This window comes from Gracilinanus agilis, chromosome 2 (assembly GCF_016433145.1).
Source record: "Gracilinanus agilis isolate LMUSP501 chromosome 2, AgileGrace, whole genome shotgun sequence".
Lineage (NCBI taxonomy): Eukaryota > Metazoa > Chordata > Mammalia > Didelphimorphia > Didelphidae > Gracilinanus > Gracilinanus agilis.
The window spans coordinates 489,342,552-489,361,522 of record NC_058131.1 but is presented as its reverse complement, the minus strand read 5'-3'; the positions used below and the strand labels follow the sequence as shown (position 1 = coordinate 489,361,522).

Genomic DNA, 18,971 nt, shown 5'->3' with positions numbered 1-18,971 from the left:
TGGACATGATTGAGGGTGTGGACTCGAAACTACCACACCAATGCAACTACCAACAATTTGGAAATTGGTCTTGATCAAGGACACATGACAAAACTAGTGGAAATGCGCATGGGTAGGGGGGGGCGTGGGGGCGGGGGTTGAAGGGGAAAGGTGGAGCATGAATCATGTAACCATGTTAAAAATGAATATTAATAAATGTTAAAAAAAAAAAAGATGAAATCTGGAGGAACTTTTGAGCTTCAGAGATTCACAGAACAAAACTCTGAAAGAGTGGGGAGGAACCTCAGTTGACTATCTTGTCCAGCTTATATGCAAAAGGAATCTCCACTGTAACCATCCTATATACATCCCAAGCAATCACCTAGCTTTTGTGTAAATATTTCTTATTAGGGGCATCCCACTACCTTCCAAAAAGCTTTGTTCTTTTAAAAAAATTTTTTTTGACAACTAATTTTTAGACATCGTGCCTAAAGTTGACTCTTGAACTTGGATCAATTGCTCCTGTTTCAGAATGCTTGAAGTCAGTTTTCATGATCCACCTGATTCTTCTCTTCCCTGGGCTAAACATGTGTTTCAAATAAGAAATCTGTGCTATTATAGATGTTCAGTGTTAAAGTTGCTCAAAAATTAATTATCTCAAGATATATTTAAAATTCCAAAATAATGAAAAAGGTCATAGACATTTTAAAAAGTAATGACCAAGAAGAGGCAACTAGATGGCTTAATCAATAGAGTATGTTATAAAAATTAAGTAGAAAGGTATCTATTATACTACTAATACTAATAGGCTAGTTATATTAATCCGAGGAAGCTGTGTTTGATTCCCTTGATAGCTGGTGCAGGGACACCCGAGTCCTGTTACTCAGCTGGATGTTATAATAACTGCCCTTCTTTATAACAGTGCCCAGGCAGGATCCCTAAAGATCAGGTGGATGGGTAACCCTTTCAGGTCCCACCTGGGGTTGATTGATTATTAGTATTGGGCTCTATTAGCCTTGGATAATGTTCATCTGACTGCGTTGCTCCCTCCCAGAGTGGTGATGTAATAACTACGCAAAGAAGGTACTTAATAATTTTATCTATGTTGTTAATAAGGGAAAGGAATGATCAGGAATGGATAGGAGACCTTATCACTAAAGCTAAGACAATAATCCCTCAGGACTGTAGGCTGTTCAGTAATGCTGGGCTCTTGTTCTTTACCTCCTCTGGCTCAGCCTGGCCACAGCCAAACCAAAGTAAGCAATCTGCTTGGTGGCCACAGATGTTGATCTCTCTCTCTCTCTCTCTCTCAGCTTCTTACTGCTAGTTGTTGTGCTGGTCCTACAGCCTTCAGGCAATACCACCCTTACCACCCTTCTGCTTCTTCCAGCCCACTTCCCAGATCCCCACCCCCACCCCAATCCTGGGCCCAGGATACCTAAATATCTAGAGATGGTTTAGATGCCTAAATATCTAGGGGGATTCAGAGTGAATCAGAGGATCCACGGTCTGACCCACAGGTCGATCAATGTCCAAGGCAAGGATTTCAGGTCAGGGCTCTTGAATCAAAAGCCAAAAGGGTCAAATGGTCCCTCTCAGAGGTCTGTCAGGGTATTTATTTATACCCTCTCTGGCCAACTGCCTTTCCTCTTGTCCTCAAGGCCTCTGGGAACATTCCAATGTCTCCAACTGTCTTCATCTGTCAATCAAGGTGACAGTCTCAACTTCCAGAGTTTGAATATGACAAGTACCAGGTGTAAAAATGGAAGGTTCTGGGTTCAAATCTGGTCTCTGACACTTCTTAGCTGTGTGACCCTGGGCATGTTGCTTAATCCCAATTGCCTAGCCCTTACCACTTTTCTGCCTTAGAACTAATACTTAGTATTGGTTCTAAAACAGAAAATAAGTTTTTACATGAGTAATTCCACTGGGTTTTACATATGTCATATCAATGATATTATTATTTTTTTTAACCCTTACCTTCCATCTTGGAATCAATACTGTGTATTGGTTCCAAGGCAGAAGAGCTGTAAGGGCTAGACAATGGAGGTTACATGACTTGCCCAGGGTCACACAGCTAGGAAGTGTCTGAGGCCATATTTGAACTTAGGACCTCCCATCTCTAGGCCTGGAGCTCAATCCACTGAGCTACCCTCAATGATATTCTTGAGGAAAACATGAACCTGGAATAGGTAAGTTTTTGCAAGTGATATATTAGATCTATTAGAATGTGAGCTCCTCCAGGGCAACAATGGTCTTTCATCTTTTTTTTGTACTTAGCATTTTGCCTAGCCCATAGGAGGCATTTAATACATGTTTATTGACTGACTGAGGTCTCATCTTATCAGGTGCTAGAGATAACTAGGAGGTTGTTCACCACTGCAATGTGTCCTGCAGCAGATATACAGCCCTGGTTGATAGGGTGTGCCTCATACATATCTCACTCCTATATAACCAGCCTGGGTCTGTGATTCCACTGACTCCCATCTTGAAAATTAAGCAGGAACAAAATTTGCCTCCATGGTCCCTCCCCATCCCTTCTTTCTATCTCTTTCTCAGGGATTTATAATCAAATAAACATTATCTTTACTATCGTGAAAATTGTGACAAGGTATTGCCCCATGGCTCTACTAGATTCCTGTGCATCTAACTAATAGTTGCCTAGGCTTAAACTCCCTGCCTTGACCCCTACTTCCTGCTTCCTCATACACATCCATGAGTGAATGAATGACTAAATAGCATTTATTAAGTACTTAAAGGTGCCAGGCATCCGATTAAGTTCTGGGTATACAAATTTAAAAAGCAAGTCACTTTCTGTCCTCAGGATGAATGTAAATTCAAATGGGGGAAGATAATACCTAAAAGGAAGTTGTTGGTAGTTGGGAAGGAATGTTTTGGTAAGAAAAGTCGTAGAGGTGGTGAGTGGAATCATAGAACAATAATATATTGACATGTCCATTCCATATGTTGCTTTTATTACTGTTCCCAGAGCTAGAGGAGGAAGCAGTGGGTAATTAGAAAGGGTATTTAAGTGACAACGGGGCAGGAAGATGGTGGTTGTGGATTGGACTAGACATAGTTGTTGAATTATGAGCTGGAGTTCCAGGCCATCCTTTCAACCTCCCTATCCCACTATTCCCTATCCTTCTAGAATTCATTTTGGCACTTCTGTTCTATTGCTAACAAAATGCTTTTCATAATAGATCTAGGCCACCTTTTCCCTGAAGTTATACTATATATATTTTGCATTTACTTCTATCTCTATTATAATGTAAGTTATTTGAAGGCAGAGATTGTTTCACTTTTATATTTATATTACAGGAGCTATCATAGTTCCTCTCACATAGTAGGTACTTAAATTCTTATTGAATTGAATGGAACCGAACTAAATTAAATCGAGGTTCAGAAAGAATTTAGGATCCTTTTGTATCTTTTGTTTATTCATTTTACTTAAAGCATTTGCTCAGTAGGACAAAATGGAGCCTCAAAAGCTTTGCTCAAATTATGTTTTTCCAACACATTTTAAAATCATAAAATATTATGTATCTGGTGAAAACATTCAGTGATACAGAGTGCCAAAATGAACTGAGTTTTTTTGTCGTAAGTGATGGAAGGAAATTTTATAAGTATTCCCATCAATATATTTTTTTAAACTCTTATATTGGGGGCAGCTGGGTAGCTCAATGGATTGAAAGCCAGGCCTAGAGATAGGAGGAGGTCCTAGGTTCAAATCTGGCCTCAGATACTTCCTGGATGTGTGACCCTGAGCAAGTCACTTAACCTCCATTGCCTAGGCCTTCTGCTCTTCTGCCTTAGAACCAATATACAGTATTGACCCCAAGACAGAAGGTAAGGGTTTAAAAAATAAATAAAACTCTTACGTTATGTAACTATTTAAAATTTGCAAGTGCTTTGCTTAAAACACTCGGAGGAGGTCTTATTAGTAATATGCAGAATGCCCCTGGTAGGACAGTTCATCATTTGGCTGAACCCACACCCACTAGGTTCAGATACTCCTAGTCCTCCATTCCCCCTTCCACTTCTAGCTCTATAAAATTTAGTCATTTGCATGGGCATTTACCTAGTCATCCATAGTGGAATCAAAAGATAGATGAAAAATACAGTGTAGGGGATATTTAATGGAAGGGCATTTTTTTATAGATGACATTTAATACTTTTTAAAATAATGAATTGGAAAGGAAGAAATGGAATGATTAGTTTATTGTATTGTAGAACTTGGCCAATTAGCTTTCATGTCCCCATAGATTCTATCTTGAGCAAGTCAGAAAAATACATTCCTACCTAGGAGTACCGCTGGGAACTCTCATTCATGGTAAGAGATTGAGTTATCTATCATGTGCTGTGGTAGTCAGTGGTGCCTTTCTGACTCAAGGAGCTATGTCTAAAGATAAATTTCATACTTTAGCTGTTCTCTGGTGGTCTGTATGCAAAGAATTCCTTGGTCAATGAAAGTTGGAATAAAAAAAATATACTTTGAGAGAAACAAAATTAGGTGATAGAGCTTGAACAGAATGATTTGGGGGGGTAAGGAGGGAGAAGTATTCAACAGAGCTCCAACATAACTGCTGCAGTCTTATTTTTCCCTAATGCATTTTTGGATTATGTAGTTTACAGATCACATACTGTTTCTGGGTTACTTAAAATCAGACAAAAGAGAGTGAGTTCATCATAGGCTGCTCTCTTTTCATTCTCATAGCAACAAATAAAAAACTGCTTGTTTTTTGGTACCTCTAAAAGCCTTTGACTCAGTCAATAAAACCTAGTCTGGTACAAATTAGCTGGCATTAACATTTTTTTTTTAAATCTGCTTGCTTAATTCATTAGAAATCATTGTACAACTAAATAATTACTTGTCCAATTTAGCCACGTTTTCCGCTGACATTTAAGATGTCCCTGGGGATAATGAAACCCGGTGATAAGAATTCCAGTCTGCCAGAAACACTGAAGAACACTTCAGACTTGAAGAGCCAGCCAGAGTCCAGTAGAAGATAACAAATACCATTAGGAAGCAGTAGCCAATTTTAACAGAGAGAAGTACAGCTGTTGAGATGCTGGATCTCCAAAGATCAATTCATTTTGATCTTTTAAACCACTTAAACCTTTTAAAATTAATTAGCTAATTTAAGATAAAAATAAATCAATGTGCTCGGTCCTATTTTGAGTACTGGTGATTCTTTCCTTTCTATACCTACATTCAATTTTTGGTAATTTTCAGAACAAAGAAACACATAACCACACCCAAAAGCTTTACAATAAGAAAAATTATGTACAATTAGGGAGAGAAGTATATAAAAATGGACATTTTTCTATTCAGATCTGTCTGTTCAGTACTTTTCTTTTTTACAAAATAGAATGCTATTTAATTTTCAGGTCCAAATTCTTTCCCTACTACCTGCACCCCCAACATTGAGAAAGCAACAACAAAAATTTATTACAGACATATATAGCCAAACAAAATTAATTTCTGCATTGGCCATGTCCAAATATATCTAGATCTAAATACCTCAAAAGGTACTTTGAGTCCATTATCTTTCCATCTAGAGGTAATTAGCCTGTTGCATTGTGACTCTTCTGGCATTGTGGTTTTGGTTGTGTTTGTTGGTCAAAGTTTGTCTTTACAACATTGTTCTTGTATAAATTATTCTCCTGGTTCAACTCACTTCACTTTGTATCAACTCATACAAGACTTCCCAGGTTTCTCCAAAACCAACCCTTTCATCGTTTCTTAGAGCACAATTACATATCATAACTTGTTCAATCATTTGCCAGTTGATGGGGTACCCCCTCAGGTTCCAATTCTTTGCCACCACAAAAAAGTTACTACAAATATTTTTATATATATTGGTCCTTTCTATCTTTCTTTGATTTCTTTGGGGTATAAACCCAGTAGTGGTATCACTCCATCAAAGATTATGCACAGTTTAATAACTTTTTGGTCTGCCAGTACTTCTCAAATTCTCATATACTTCAAGAACATGATCGATTTCTGGAAATTCCAAGACTAATTAAAACTGTGTGGTGGGGCAACTAGGTAGTACAGTGGATAGAATGCCAGGTCTAGGGACTGGAGGGTCTAGGTTCAAATATGACTTCAAGCATTTCCTAGCATTGTGCCCCTGGGCAAGTCACTTAACCCTAATTGCCAGCCCTTCTGATTTTTCCACTTTGGGAAAGGATATTTAGTCTGCACTCTAAGACAGAAGGTAAGGGTTTTTTAAAAAACAAACAAACTGTGAGGTGGGTCTTTGACCCTAAGGTAGTCACACATTTCTCTGGAATTTTTAGCACCCATTATTACTTTGTCTGCTTCACAATCTTAGCAGGTTATACAGACAACTTGCTCTAGACTGAAGTTTTTATAGAGAAGAATAGTGATTAACTATGAATTATATATAGTCCAGCTCCATCAGGGATAAGACAATAAAAAAATTGGTTTAAATTCCAGCATTAGGGACAGACATAAGTAAGAACTTCCAGAGGACGAGAATCCTTAGGTCCAGAAATGGTTTTGAAGAAGAAGCTATAACAATCTTATCCTATTTTTAAAGGTGATACACTCAGTGGATATGCATAGGTAATGCATGATTTAGGGTAGCACTTCTCAAACTAATGGTTTTGGGTTGAAATATATGGATGGTACCTATAAATACTAGTCTGAAGGAGATAAAGTCAAAGTCAGAAAAATGGGGGAAATAAACAGGACAAACAAAGCCCGTTTTCATACCAAATAATTATTGCAACATGTATTTGATGCATAAAAATATCACAATATTTTAGAAAAAAATATGACTAGAATTGATCATTTTCTTGGGGAATCTTTGTCACCCCAAAGAGCTCCCCAGAACAGTCTGTGAAATGCTAGTTTAGTTGCAGTCTTTGTGATCATATCAAGGAACAGTATGATTAGATTGTAAAGAGTCTTGAGGGTAGAGAGTATGCTGGTTTTAATCTTTGCAATCCTAGCAGCTAGCACAGTTTCTTGCAAATAAAATAATAGATTTAACGATAAAAGGGGAAAAAATTCAATCTCTTAAGTTTACTAATGAGAAAACTATAACTTAGGAAAGGTAAGTGACTTGCCTGAAGCCTCATTGATAGCAAGTGACAGAGTCAAGATTCAAACTCCGATCCCCTGCCTCCAAATGTAGCACACTGCCTCTTTAATAAATGTTTGTGGAATTGTTGAGAGAATAATTTAGGGAAGGGTAATCCTACTAGCCTACTTCTAGACTCAACCCTTCTCTCTTTACACTCTGTTGTTGTTCAGTTGTTTCAGTTGTGTTGGACTCTTTGTGACCCCATTTGAGGTTTTCTTGGCAAAGATCCTGGAGTGGTTTGCCATTTCCTTCTCCAGTTCATTTTATAGTTGAGGAAAATTAAGCAAATAGGGCTAAGTGACTTGCCCAGGGTCACACAGCTAGTAAGTATCTGAGGTCAGATTTGAATTCAGGAAGAAGAGTCTTCTGAATTCCAGGCTTGGCACTCTTATCCACTGAACCACCTACCTGCCCCAAAGTCTTTGTTTAGTATGAGTAAACTGAATCGGGGGGAACTCTCATTAGGTAGTTCCTCCCTTTCAGGTTTCATGAAATAGTTGACTTCTTGAGTTACTTAAACCTATGATGTGTGTGTGTGTGTGTGTGTGTGTGTGTGTGTGTGTGTGTGTGTGTGTGTGTGAGCNTGTGTGTGTGTGTGTGTGTGTGTGTGTGTGTGTGTGTGTGTGTGTGTGTGTGCAATAGGCAGCCTCATTAGCTCTGATTGCTAAATTGCTCTTTCAGGAGAAGTTTTCAGGATAAATTTCAAATCCAAAATGGATAATGTGTTCCCTGACAATTCTTTGATGGTGAATCCTGGGGCTGGCATCTGTATCAAGCATGAGCCAAAAAAGGTTTCTGAGCTTTCTGATGAGAATAAATTCATTGTATAAATATGCCTCCCCTTGAGAATACCTCTTATTTTGAATGTAAAAGAAACCCTCATTTTCCTTAATGTAGTCTGAAGTAAAACTGAACTATTGACTGGAAATTTATCTTATGGTAGTAGAAACCATTTAAAACTGTTAGGAAACACCACCCAACACAAAAGTCTAGGAATGGAGAAAACATGGGTTGAGGGGCGGGGATTGCTTAAAATTGTTGGTGTTTTGAAAAAGCTTAAGATTCTAAAGATAATCTGAAAAAAAAAATCTGTAGAGTATGCCCAAGGACACTATGAATTCTTTTTTTTTTTTTAAACCCTTAACTTCTGTGTATTGACTAATAGGTGGAAGAGTGGTAAGGGTGGGCAATGGGGGTCAAGTGACTTGCCCAGGGTCACACAGCTGGGAAGTGTCTGAGGCCAGATTTGAACCTAGGACCTCCCTTCTCTAGGCCTGACTCTCAATCCACTGAGCTACCCAGCTGCCCCCACACTATGAATTCTTACATCAGGAAAAATACAGCTTTCCCAGGTGGGTACTGTTTTCCCTCACCATCTTTGTACTAGTGGTCAAAACTGGAATGGTTTGCCTCCTGAGTGTGACAGTGATTAGAGAAATGATTATTAGTGTATTCACTATTCTGTTCCTAATCTAATGGTTTGTTATTTGATTGATAGTTTGTGCCCTGTTAGCACATTAAAAATTATTTTAAAGCTTTGCCAAAATATCAGGAATGTCAATAAACACTTCTAAAGCATGTACTATGTGTCAGACACTGTGCTAAGTAAATGTGGGGGATGCAAAGAAAGGAGACTGTCAGGCATTAACCATGTGTAGAAATTTAAAAGTACTAATAGGTCAGGAAGGCAGACACTAGTTAGCAGAAATGATGGCTGAGGGGGCAGCTGGGTAGCTCAGTGGAGTGAGAGTCAGGCCTAGAGACAGGAGGTCCTAGGTTCAAACCCGGCCTCAGACACTTCCCAGCTGTGTGACCCTGGGCAAGTCACTTGACCCCCATTTCCCACCCTTACCAATCTTCCACCTATGAGACAATACACCGAAGTACAAGGGTTTAAAAAAAAAAAAAAAGAAATGATGGCTGGAAGGCACAAAACCTGTCAACTTTATGGGTTCAAAGATTATTTTTCTGGAGGCTCAATTTCTTATGAGTTATGAATTAATTTAACTTAATTTCTATTAGTTTAATTCAGAAAATGAATTTCTATTGAGAGGATCCTATATTATTACTCATTTCACATGTGAGAGATGATAGCATGTGTTCCATAGAGAATAAAGCAAGATGACCTGGTTCTTACCCATCTGCATAACCATCTGCCTAACCATCCTACTGATGCTCAGCAGTTAGATCTAGTCATTAGTGCTGACCTTATTTACGTTTAGCTTTTGCTGCTATCAAGTTCTTCAGTTATTCTAGAAAAGTGGGTGTAAATGACACCAGATTGACCCATTTCAGCAAATTGGCACGAGGATGGTTATTAAGTTGTGCCTTTTTTTTTTTTTTTTTGGATGACACATTGTTTAAATGTTAGATCAAATTAGAACTTTAATATATATCTGAATGTGCTTCTACAGAACTTGCCAGATGATTGAAATGCTGTGTGTTATCCTTCAAACGGAATTATAATAATAAACAGAAGAAGGGTGTATTTACATTCATTTAAACTCACATTTAGCCCTAAAGCCAAAAGCAATAATGATGCAGTAAAAACATCAAGTGACTAATGTATCATTTCTCTCTTCTGTTGCCTTCTTGCCCATCCTATTGCCAGGCTTCCATCCATTCCACTCCTGCCCCGTAATGATCATTATCACCATCATGTCACACCTTAGATTTATATCTCAAATTGACAGGGAAGACAATTCATCAAGAACTAGAAACTTGGAGAGATCAAAGCACGGTTGGATCCAAAATACTGATAGAAAAAAAAAAAAAGTGATCTTCCTTGTTTCCCGATATTTCCTAAAGTCAAGCCAGAAAATTTTATCTCTGAAATTCTTATTTAATTACAAAATGATCACCTTCACAGTCTCACAGTCTCACCCATACTTTCAGATCAAGACACCATTATTCTGACCTAAGACACATCTATATTTGTCAAACTTTTGTTTGGTTCTTAAATTTGGGGAATAAAAGTGAAATTTCTCTAGTAAATTTGGTCAAATATTGCATAAGCCTATCTCCTCCCTACATTCCAGGGTGTTACCCTAGCTTAATGAGACAAGTTCACTAACAGTGTACGTGATAGGTTTAAATAACCACTGGCTAACCTTTGGCTGGGGAGAGGGAGGTAGTTGAGCTTTATAGCAGGAGGCTGCTGATTTGACAAGAGAGAAGTACAGCTGGTTTGAATTTGAGTGTATGTGTCTGGGAGTGTGGATGCTGCTGATCCCTGCCCTAGTCATTCAGTAATAATAATAACAATTTATTGTTGAGTTATTTCAGTTGTTTCCGATTCTTTGTGAGACCATTTGGGCTTGGGTTTGGTTTTTTTTTTTGGGGGGGGGGGGAGGCAAAGATACTGAAATGGTTTGCTATTTTCTTCTCCATCTTATTTTGCAGCTGAAGAAACTGAGGCAAATAGGAATAAGAAACTTGATAAGGGGTCACACAGTAAGTTTCTGAAAACAGATTTGAACTTCCGACTTCCTGACAGCATTAATAGTTAACATTTATATAGTACTTACTATGTGCCAGGAATTGTGCCAAGCACTCCACAATTATTTTCTCTTTTGAACCTCATAATAACTCTGGAAGGTAGGTGCTATTATTATCTCCATTTTATAGATGAAAAAACTGAGGTGAATAGAGTTTAAGTGGCTTGCCCAGGGTCATATAATTAATAAATGTCTGAAGCTAGATTTGAATTTGGGTCTTCCTGACTTCAGGTCCAACTCTATCCACTGTACCATCTCTCTGCCAAGTGGAGTGACACTGGGGCACATTTCCTTACTGCTATGGTGTCTTTGTTGAGCACTAAGGAAGCCTCTGTTCCATCTTTGCCCCATACAAGGGACAGGGCCATAGTTTTGTGGTCCTGAGTCTCTGGTCAATTCCACTAATGGATGGGATGTAGTTCATGCTTGACTGAATGGGTCTGTGTCCAGCTGGAAGATGGAAGATGGTTCTACCTTGATCCTGAAGCATGTACAGCCTCTCCCTCCCTCCCTTGCCCTCTCCTCTTCATAAAATAGACTTATAAAGGTATAGGAGCTCTCAGTGAGGAATTCTACCAAAGCGCTGGTTTGCTGCTCTGCAGCCTAGTCTTAGAGAACCACTTGGGGAACAGAGATTAAATGGCATGCCCAAAGTCACATAGAGAGCATGTTTCAGAAGGGGATATGTGAACACAACTTTTCCTGACTCTGAGGGCCACCTTTGTATCTACTTATGCCAATCGCCTCTTACTATAATATTTGGAAGGGTGGGTGGGTGGAGGAGGGCACAGAAATTATCTACTTTAGTGAATACAAAAATATAATCAATTGATTAAGTGAATGCTGGTTTACAGGCTGTTTCCAGCCTAAAATTCTAGGGTTTCCTCTCATACATCTAACGTGTCTAATGCCAGCAATCCAACTCTGCCATTTACTATTTGTATGACTAAGGACAATTTATTTAAAATCTCTCAGCCTCAGTTTTCTCATCTGAAAAATAAAGAGACTGGATCAAGACAACCTTGAAGGTCCTCTCCACTGTAAATCAGTGATCCCACAAACTGACCTTAATTCAGGATCAGACCAGTAAGAGCAGACTTAGAAGTTTCATAGTTTCCTACTACTGGTAGGGATTCAAACCTAATATGTTACAATAATTTTAGAAGAATGGAGCATTTACATAATTTCTTTGAAATGCTTACCTTATTTTTAAAATTCTGGAAAGAACTACATGAGATAATGAAGAGTGAAAAGAGTAGAACCAAGAGAATATTATATATTATATATACAGATTATATATATATATATACTATATATATGGATTTAATGTTTGAAGAATAACTTGTGGAAAGCTCACCATCAGAGAATGAACTGAGAAATGGAAATGCAAAAAGTATAATCTATAAAATTTTGCTGGATGTTGCCTTCTATGGTGTGTGGAAGAGAGGGAGGAGCTAAAGAAAAACAAGTAAATAAATGCAACATTTCTAAAAAAAAGAAAAGAAATGCTTACCTTGGAGCCTTTTCTCCCATGTGCAAAATTTTAAATATGCATTAATTCAGTATATATTTAACAAGTCCTTAATGGTGTTAGAGAGAAGCAATGTAGTATTATAGGTAGAGAGACAGGTCAGAGTTAGGAATACCTGAGTTTAAGTCCTGTCTCTTGACATATACTACATATGACCTTGGATAAATTCATATCAGTGACCCAGGCAGTTTTATAAATTGCAAAGCAGATGCTGATGTGAATTAGAAGAGAAAGCTTACTTATTTGGACTTATCTTTACCAATAAAATCATAGGCACTTTCCAACAACTAATCTTGAGGTCATAAACATGCATAATAAACACACCTTCAAGGATTTGTATGCAAATCCCTTAATTTGGATTTTAGTTGGTTCAAAGCATTACTGTGTATGATCTTGAAATAAAATTAGCCATCTATAGGAGAGCCATTCTAGGGATATGGTAAGCCAATTCTTGGACCATTTGGGGATGGAAAACTTTTTGTCTTCTTCCACTCACATTAGCATAAGATGGTTAGACTTTCTTATTATTGGCTTCTGAGCAGGAAAGCTGATGACAGAGTAGATATATCAAAGAGAGGGGCCATATCCTTAGTATTCTCTCTCTTTTTTTTTTTCAGCTTGGGATTCTGTCTGGAGTGTTTTGAACTGCATTCTAAGGAGAGGATGCTCACTTTCATTCCCATTTCTTTCATATATATATATATATGCCTCTATAAGCAAAAATATGTATAACTCTTCCCTTGAAATAATGGAACTGGCCAATCACTATTGGAACACTATGATATGCATTCATTTTTACTTAGAATTTGAGACAAGATGAGCAATCTCTTCAGTTCTGTCAATTTTCTTAAACCAGATGACACGGTCTCTACCACTGAGAAAGGTTTCTGACTTACTCCATCCCTCACCCTCGCCAGTGTGAGGGCCATGAGCCTACGAAAGCATGAGCCTTTTCTTGTTTATTCTTTGCTGATTTTCGGCAAGTGAATATCTATCATAAGATGGCAGTATCTAGGACTGAAGGAGATCCTGTTGAGTCTTTGGATCTTTTCAATCAGAGCTGATTGGAGGAGTTCTCAGAAACTACCTTAGCAAGGACAGCTAAGTGGCTCAGTAAATTGAGAGCCAGACCTAGAGATAGGAGGTCCTGGATTTAAATTTGGCCTCAGACACTTCCTGGCTGTGGGACCCTGGGCAAGTCACCTAACCCCCATTGTCTAGCCCTTACAGTTCTTCTGCTTTGGAACCAATTGATTCTAAGATGGAAGGTTGGGATTTAAAAAAAAAAAATAAAAGAAACTATCTTAGCACTCTTGAAGAAGATGACTACAAACGAGAGAATAAGACCAAGCTCTGGGTTAGTTTACCAGACTATGTGGACATTAATGAAGAAAAGACATAACTGAGGTGAAATGTCTGTAAGAATCTTTTCTTTTAGGCACAGGTGTAACACAGAACGAATCTCCTGCCTGCATGGGGAGGAAGAAGGGAAGGGAAGGAATTATTTAACTTAGGAAAACATGTGGAAATTTGTTATTACATGTGTCCATGTGGAATCTAGAAGCCCCCAAACTTGTAGCCTAGAAAGAGTCGATGATCCCCAGTTTAGTGAGCTTGAAGGTGAAAGCCCCAAGTTTGACCTTGTCACATGAGTTTCTCCCTGAGGGAAAGTCCAATTTCACTAGCCTCAGACTAGCAATTGACCTTAAAGTGGTTTAATGGGGGATGGCTAATCTCATTAGGTGTTGAGTTTCTCTTTTGTCCCAAAGATTTCTCCCCTTAGGCCAAAGTCCTTTACCTAGGTAGCCTCGCCCTGGGCTGGATCTTTCCCTTTTGTGTCCATGGAAAAGCTACCGCCCCTCACTGTTATTCCTGTCTGGGATTCCTCATTTTCCTTTGTTACCATTGTAAAGTCAATCAACTATCCCTCTCACCTTTAGTCCCCATGTTTCCTAGGAAGGCATTTAAGCTTCCCAACTTTAATGGCCCCTCGGAATTGTCCAATCTAGCACACATACATATATGTACCTGTTCCTTTGAGATAATGGAACATGGCCAGCATGTCACTTTCGGGATGCTGGGATATGCATTCATGTCTAGTTAGAATCAGTGACAGACTGATCAGTCATCTAAGCTGTTCTTTGTCAATTTTCTTAATCCATATGACAGTCTCTGCTGCTGAGAGAGAAGCCTTCAGTGGAACTTGTCACTGAATTCTTACTCAATGAGGTATCTTATGTTCCATATCCCAATATCAAATAAGATTGTCAGATAATTTTCCATAGACTCTAGATGACTCCTTGACTCTGGAGCTGAGGAAACACTGCCTTGTTCCTTCCGGCAAGCAAAGCTCTGATGCAAACATTCAGAACCATTAATAAATAGAATGGGTTGTCAACTATTGTTGTGTATGTTCAAAGTATTGTGACTCCACTTCTTGTTTGGCTTCAGGTGTTTAGCTGATTTATTTCAAAATATTCTGGCCCAGTTTTCACTCTACAACTTCTCTTTGGCTTCCTTCCTTCCTCATTTTTTACTCACACTCTTGACCCCAATTTTTCTCCATACTTGATTTGTTACCATCATAAACCCTTCCCTCCCTCTAACAGTTCTATAAAGAAAACTTAAAAGTACATTCACAATTCTAGATTATTCTTCTCCTTTTTAGGGGACAGTTACCATGACTACAATTTTACTTACACAGCATCCAACTTTGTTCCATTGAAGGCATATCCTTGGACCCAGGTAAAGCCATTATTATAGAGTTTCCTAAAAGTCATAAAGAAAAGAAATTAGTGGTTTGTGACATGTAGGGTTGGTCACTTTCTGAAAGTTTAGCCTTTATTTCTCAAAGGTCTGAAAAATATAACGAGGCTTAGAGAATTAGTTATGAGTCACTCAAGAAAAGTAATCTCATTACTTTATAGTCACACTCATTTTTTTAACTAAAAAAAAAAACAGTTTTATTACCCACATTATTCTGACAATAACTAACCTTATTCTCAAAGAATGAAGATTTGTCATCGCTGAGGATAGTCAAAAGTTGAAGGCAATGAAGATGGTTGCAAAAGGGAGTTCACCAAAAGGTTTTGAATACTAGAAGTAATACTGATATAATAACCCTGGGCAAGGGTCTAACTGGTCACAACCCTCCCATCTCTGGGATTTTTAGTTTTTCCCAATTTGGAAAGAAAGGAAACCAATGAGAGATCAGGGAGGGGGAGAACTAGAGGTTTTCACAAAGAGAACTGGCAGTGGGAATTATGGAGACCTCTTAAGGTGATTGAAGGGAGAAGAAAGGAGAAGTAGCAGTGGTCCTATGGGAGCATCAGATTGGAAAAAGCAGCTGGTGTCTGCCATATCTGTAGCCCCCTTCTTTAAAACCATGAAGGATGAGGAAGCTGGGTAGCTCAGTGGATTGAGAGTCAGGCCTAGAGATGGGAGATCCTGGGTTCAAATCCAGTCTCAGACACTTCCCAGCTGTGTGACCGTGGCCAAGTCACTTGACCCCCATTGCCCACCCTTACCACTCTTCCATCTATGAGCCAATACACAGAAGGTAAGGGTTAAAAAAAAACCAGGAGGGATGACCTTGTCAGCCATATTTATGGAACCCCCAAGTTTGCCCCAGTCTCTGGGAAATTTGCCTTAAGGGAAGTTCCAGATTGACCTTGTTTTAGACAGAACAATAAACCTTAAAGTACCCAATGATCTTAGTTTAGATAGAATTAGTAGATATAATCATTAATAATTAAGTGCCCTTTTATCTTAGAAATCTCTCCCATTGTTATCAGAGGCCTCTCCCAGGCTGGACTCCTCCTTCCCCATTGTAAAGCTAATCTATTGAATGTTCATGTCCTTTGTTCCCCAAAAGGTATATAAGACCCCAAGTTCTTTAGCTCAGTGGAAAAGTCTCCTTTGGAGGTGCATTTTCCCAGAGGCATTATTCCCAGAGTCCCAGAGCTTTGGCTCCATAGTATCCAGCACTTGACTCTGTATAGTGGCCAAGCCTGTCTTCTTTGTCCTTATTAAAGATTTGTTCTTTCTAAGTACTTTAGTGGTTCTGTGTTTTTCAAGGTTGACAAATGGAAAAGTTTGGAAGACACATTTGACTGTGTATTTTTATATCGTGCTTGTCTAAGAGAAACAAGCTAGCCGAGGACCCTCCCACTTCACATTACTTCTATTTGTGTTTTTCTTAAATTTAGTATGTCAAATATTACCTTTGCTGGATTTTACATTGCTTCTCATGAACATTCATGATTGACCCTGTCCTTTTGTTTGCCTCAGGAAGGCACAATGGAAGCCCTGAAGGAGAGAAGGGCCTTTCCTAATACTGGTTTGGGAGCTTTAGGCCCAGGCCATTGCTAGTCAGTTTTGTTCTTTAACTGGGAACATACACAGAAGCCACTTTATATCTACCCTTCCACATGTAAAATCATTATGAATTAGTGCCGTTTGTTATAAATTTGCCTCCAACATAAGTCAATATTATGAAATAAAGTAAAGGGTGAATTCTTCATTTATATATATATATATATAGTGTATTTATTTATTTATTTTTTAGAAAGCATTAAAGAAATAGAGTTGGAAGAAATTTCAAATATCCAACCCCTACTGAAAGCATGAATGAATCTGCCACATTTCAGACAAACAGGCATTCATTGTCCACGTGATGCCCTTCACTAACAAGGAACTCTCTATTCTTCATGAACTGCTGATTTATAGTCACTCTATAGGCAAATATAACTAAGAAAGTGGTGAGATTCTAAGGTCACGGGATTTAGATCTGGGTGTTGGAGGTAGACAGCCTTAGGCAATATTACTATTCTTAGCCTTTTCATGGCTTAAAAAAATTTTTTTAAGTACATTTCTTTTATTTATTTTTTTTTAAACCCTTAACTTCTGTGTATTGGCTCCTTGGTGGAAGAGTGGTAAGGGTGGGCAATGGGGGTCAAGTGACTTGCCCAGGGTCACACAGCTGGGAAGTGTCTGAGGCTGGATTTGAACCTAGGACCTCCCATCTCTAGGCCTGACTCTCAATCCACTGAGCTATCCAGCTGCCCCTCACATTTCTTTTAAATTAGCTTATGGAACATATAATAACTCAGGAAATCTTGTCTGCATTATTATTTCTCCCATTTCACAGGTGAGGGAATTGAAGCATGAAAGGGTCAGTCTAGAGCAGTGCTATTGTAGAAAGAACCAGGGTTGATATTTCTTCTTTATTGCTTCACGTTCAATCCATCTCCCTTGAATCTGTCATTGTGCTGTTTTGGGTGGCTAGGTGGGAATCATATTTTACTCTTTTTTTTTTTGGTTCTCAAGATTCCATATAGAGGGTGGTTAAGTTGATGACAAGAGTATACATTTAAGTAAGAACAGGAATTCTGGTTCTGCTACTTAATACCTATGTGATCTTGGACAAATTGCTTTATTCCCCAGGACTTCAGTTTCCTCATCTGTAAAATGGAAAGGGTAAATGAATGACCCTCTGAGGTTTCCCCCGCCTCTAAATCCTGTGGTCTTTATAAATATACATATATATGTGTATGTATAGATAGATAAATTTGTATAGATTATACATGTGTAGATTATACATACATAGATAAGTTTTCTTGAATAACTAACTTGGAAAGCCACTGTGTGTGTGTGTATATATATGCACACACACACACACATATATATATATATATTTATCTTCACTGTACTTCAGAAGTGAGTCATATTTTAGTAATTTCTCTCCAACACTATGAAGAAGGGAGGGGGCTTAAAATATTCTTCATTTGACTCAAGGTAGACAAGAAAGACAGTCATAATAATAGCTAGTATTTATATAGTGTTTTAAGTTTTGCAAAGTGTTTTCTATATTTCTGTATCTATTTGATTCTCACATAAAATCTGTAAGGTAGTTACTATCATTACCCTCCCCCACCTCCCTTTTAGGATGAAGAAATGAATGTTAAGGGAGGTACACTGACTTGACTAGGGTCACCCAGTCAGTGTGTGCTTGTGGGAGGATTTGGACCCAGGTCCTCTTCACCCCAAATCCAGCACTCTTATCTACTGTATCATTGAGCTACCTCACTCAGTAGATAATATAGTCCAGAAGTTTGCAAGTAAAGAGACAAGGGCTAAGTTTAGGATTATTGATTGAAATTTCCATCTCAGTTTAGGCTCAGCTCTGCTTGTTTTCAGATGTTTGTAAGTCTTGATTTCCCTTTCCACAGAGACAGAGAGAGAAATACAGAAAAAGACAGAGAGAGAGAGAGAGAGACAGAGACAGAGACAGAGACAGAGACAGAGACAGAGACAGAGACAGAGACAATATGAGAGACACAGAGAGAGAAGGAAAGAGAGAAAAAGAGAGACAGAGAGAGATATAGACAGAAAGATAGAGACAGAGACAATGAGAGAGACAGAGAGAAGGAAAGAGAGACAGAGACAGAGAGAGAGATATAGTCAGAAAGATAGAGACAGAGACAATGAGAGAGAGAGACAGAGAGAAGGAAAGAGAGAGAAAGAGAGACAGAGAGAGAGATAGACAGAAAGATAGAGACAGAGACAATGAGAGAGACAGAGAGAAGGAAAGAGAGAGAGAGACAGAGAGAGAGATATAGACAGAAAGATAGAGACAGAGACAATGAGAGAGACAGAGACAGAGAGAGAAGGAAAGAGAAAGAGAGACAGAGTCAGAGAGAGATACAGACAGAAAGATAGAGACAGAGAATGAGAGAGAGAGAGAGAGAGAGAGAGAGAGAGAGAGAGAGAGAGAGAGAGAGAGAGAGAGAGATCTCAAAACTCCTGGGAGGCAGGGATTAGGGGAAAAAAAATCAGTTTTTTTTT

General features: G+C 38.6%; 1 protein-coding gene across 1 annotated transcript in view; it reads right to left on the bottom strand.

The window, feature by feature from the left end:
- Positions 1-18,971, bottom strand: part of TSHR (thyroid stimulating hormone receptor) — a 161,872-nt gene that overhangs the window by 41,449 nt on the left and 101,452 nt on the right. The window contains exon 8 of the mRNA XM_044662117.1: positions 14,826-14,894. Coding sequence (XP_044518052.1) covers positions 14,826-14,894 — 69 coding nt within the window. The remainder of the gene's footprint in view (positions 1-14,825; positions 14,895-18,971) is intronic.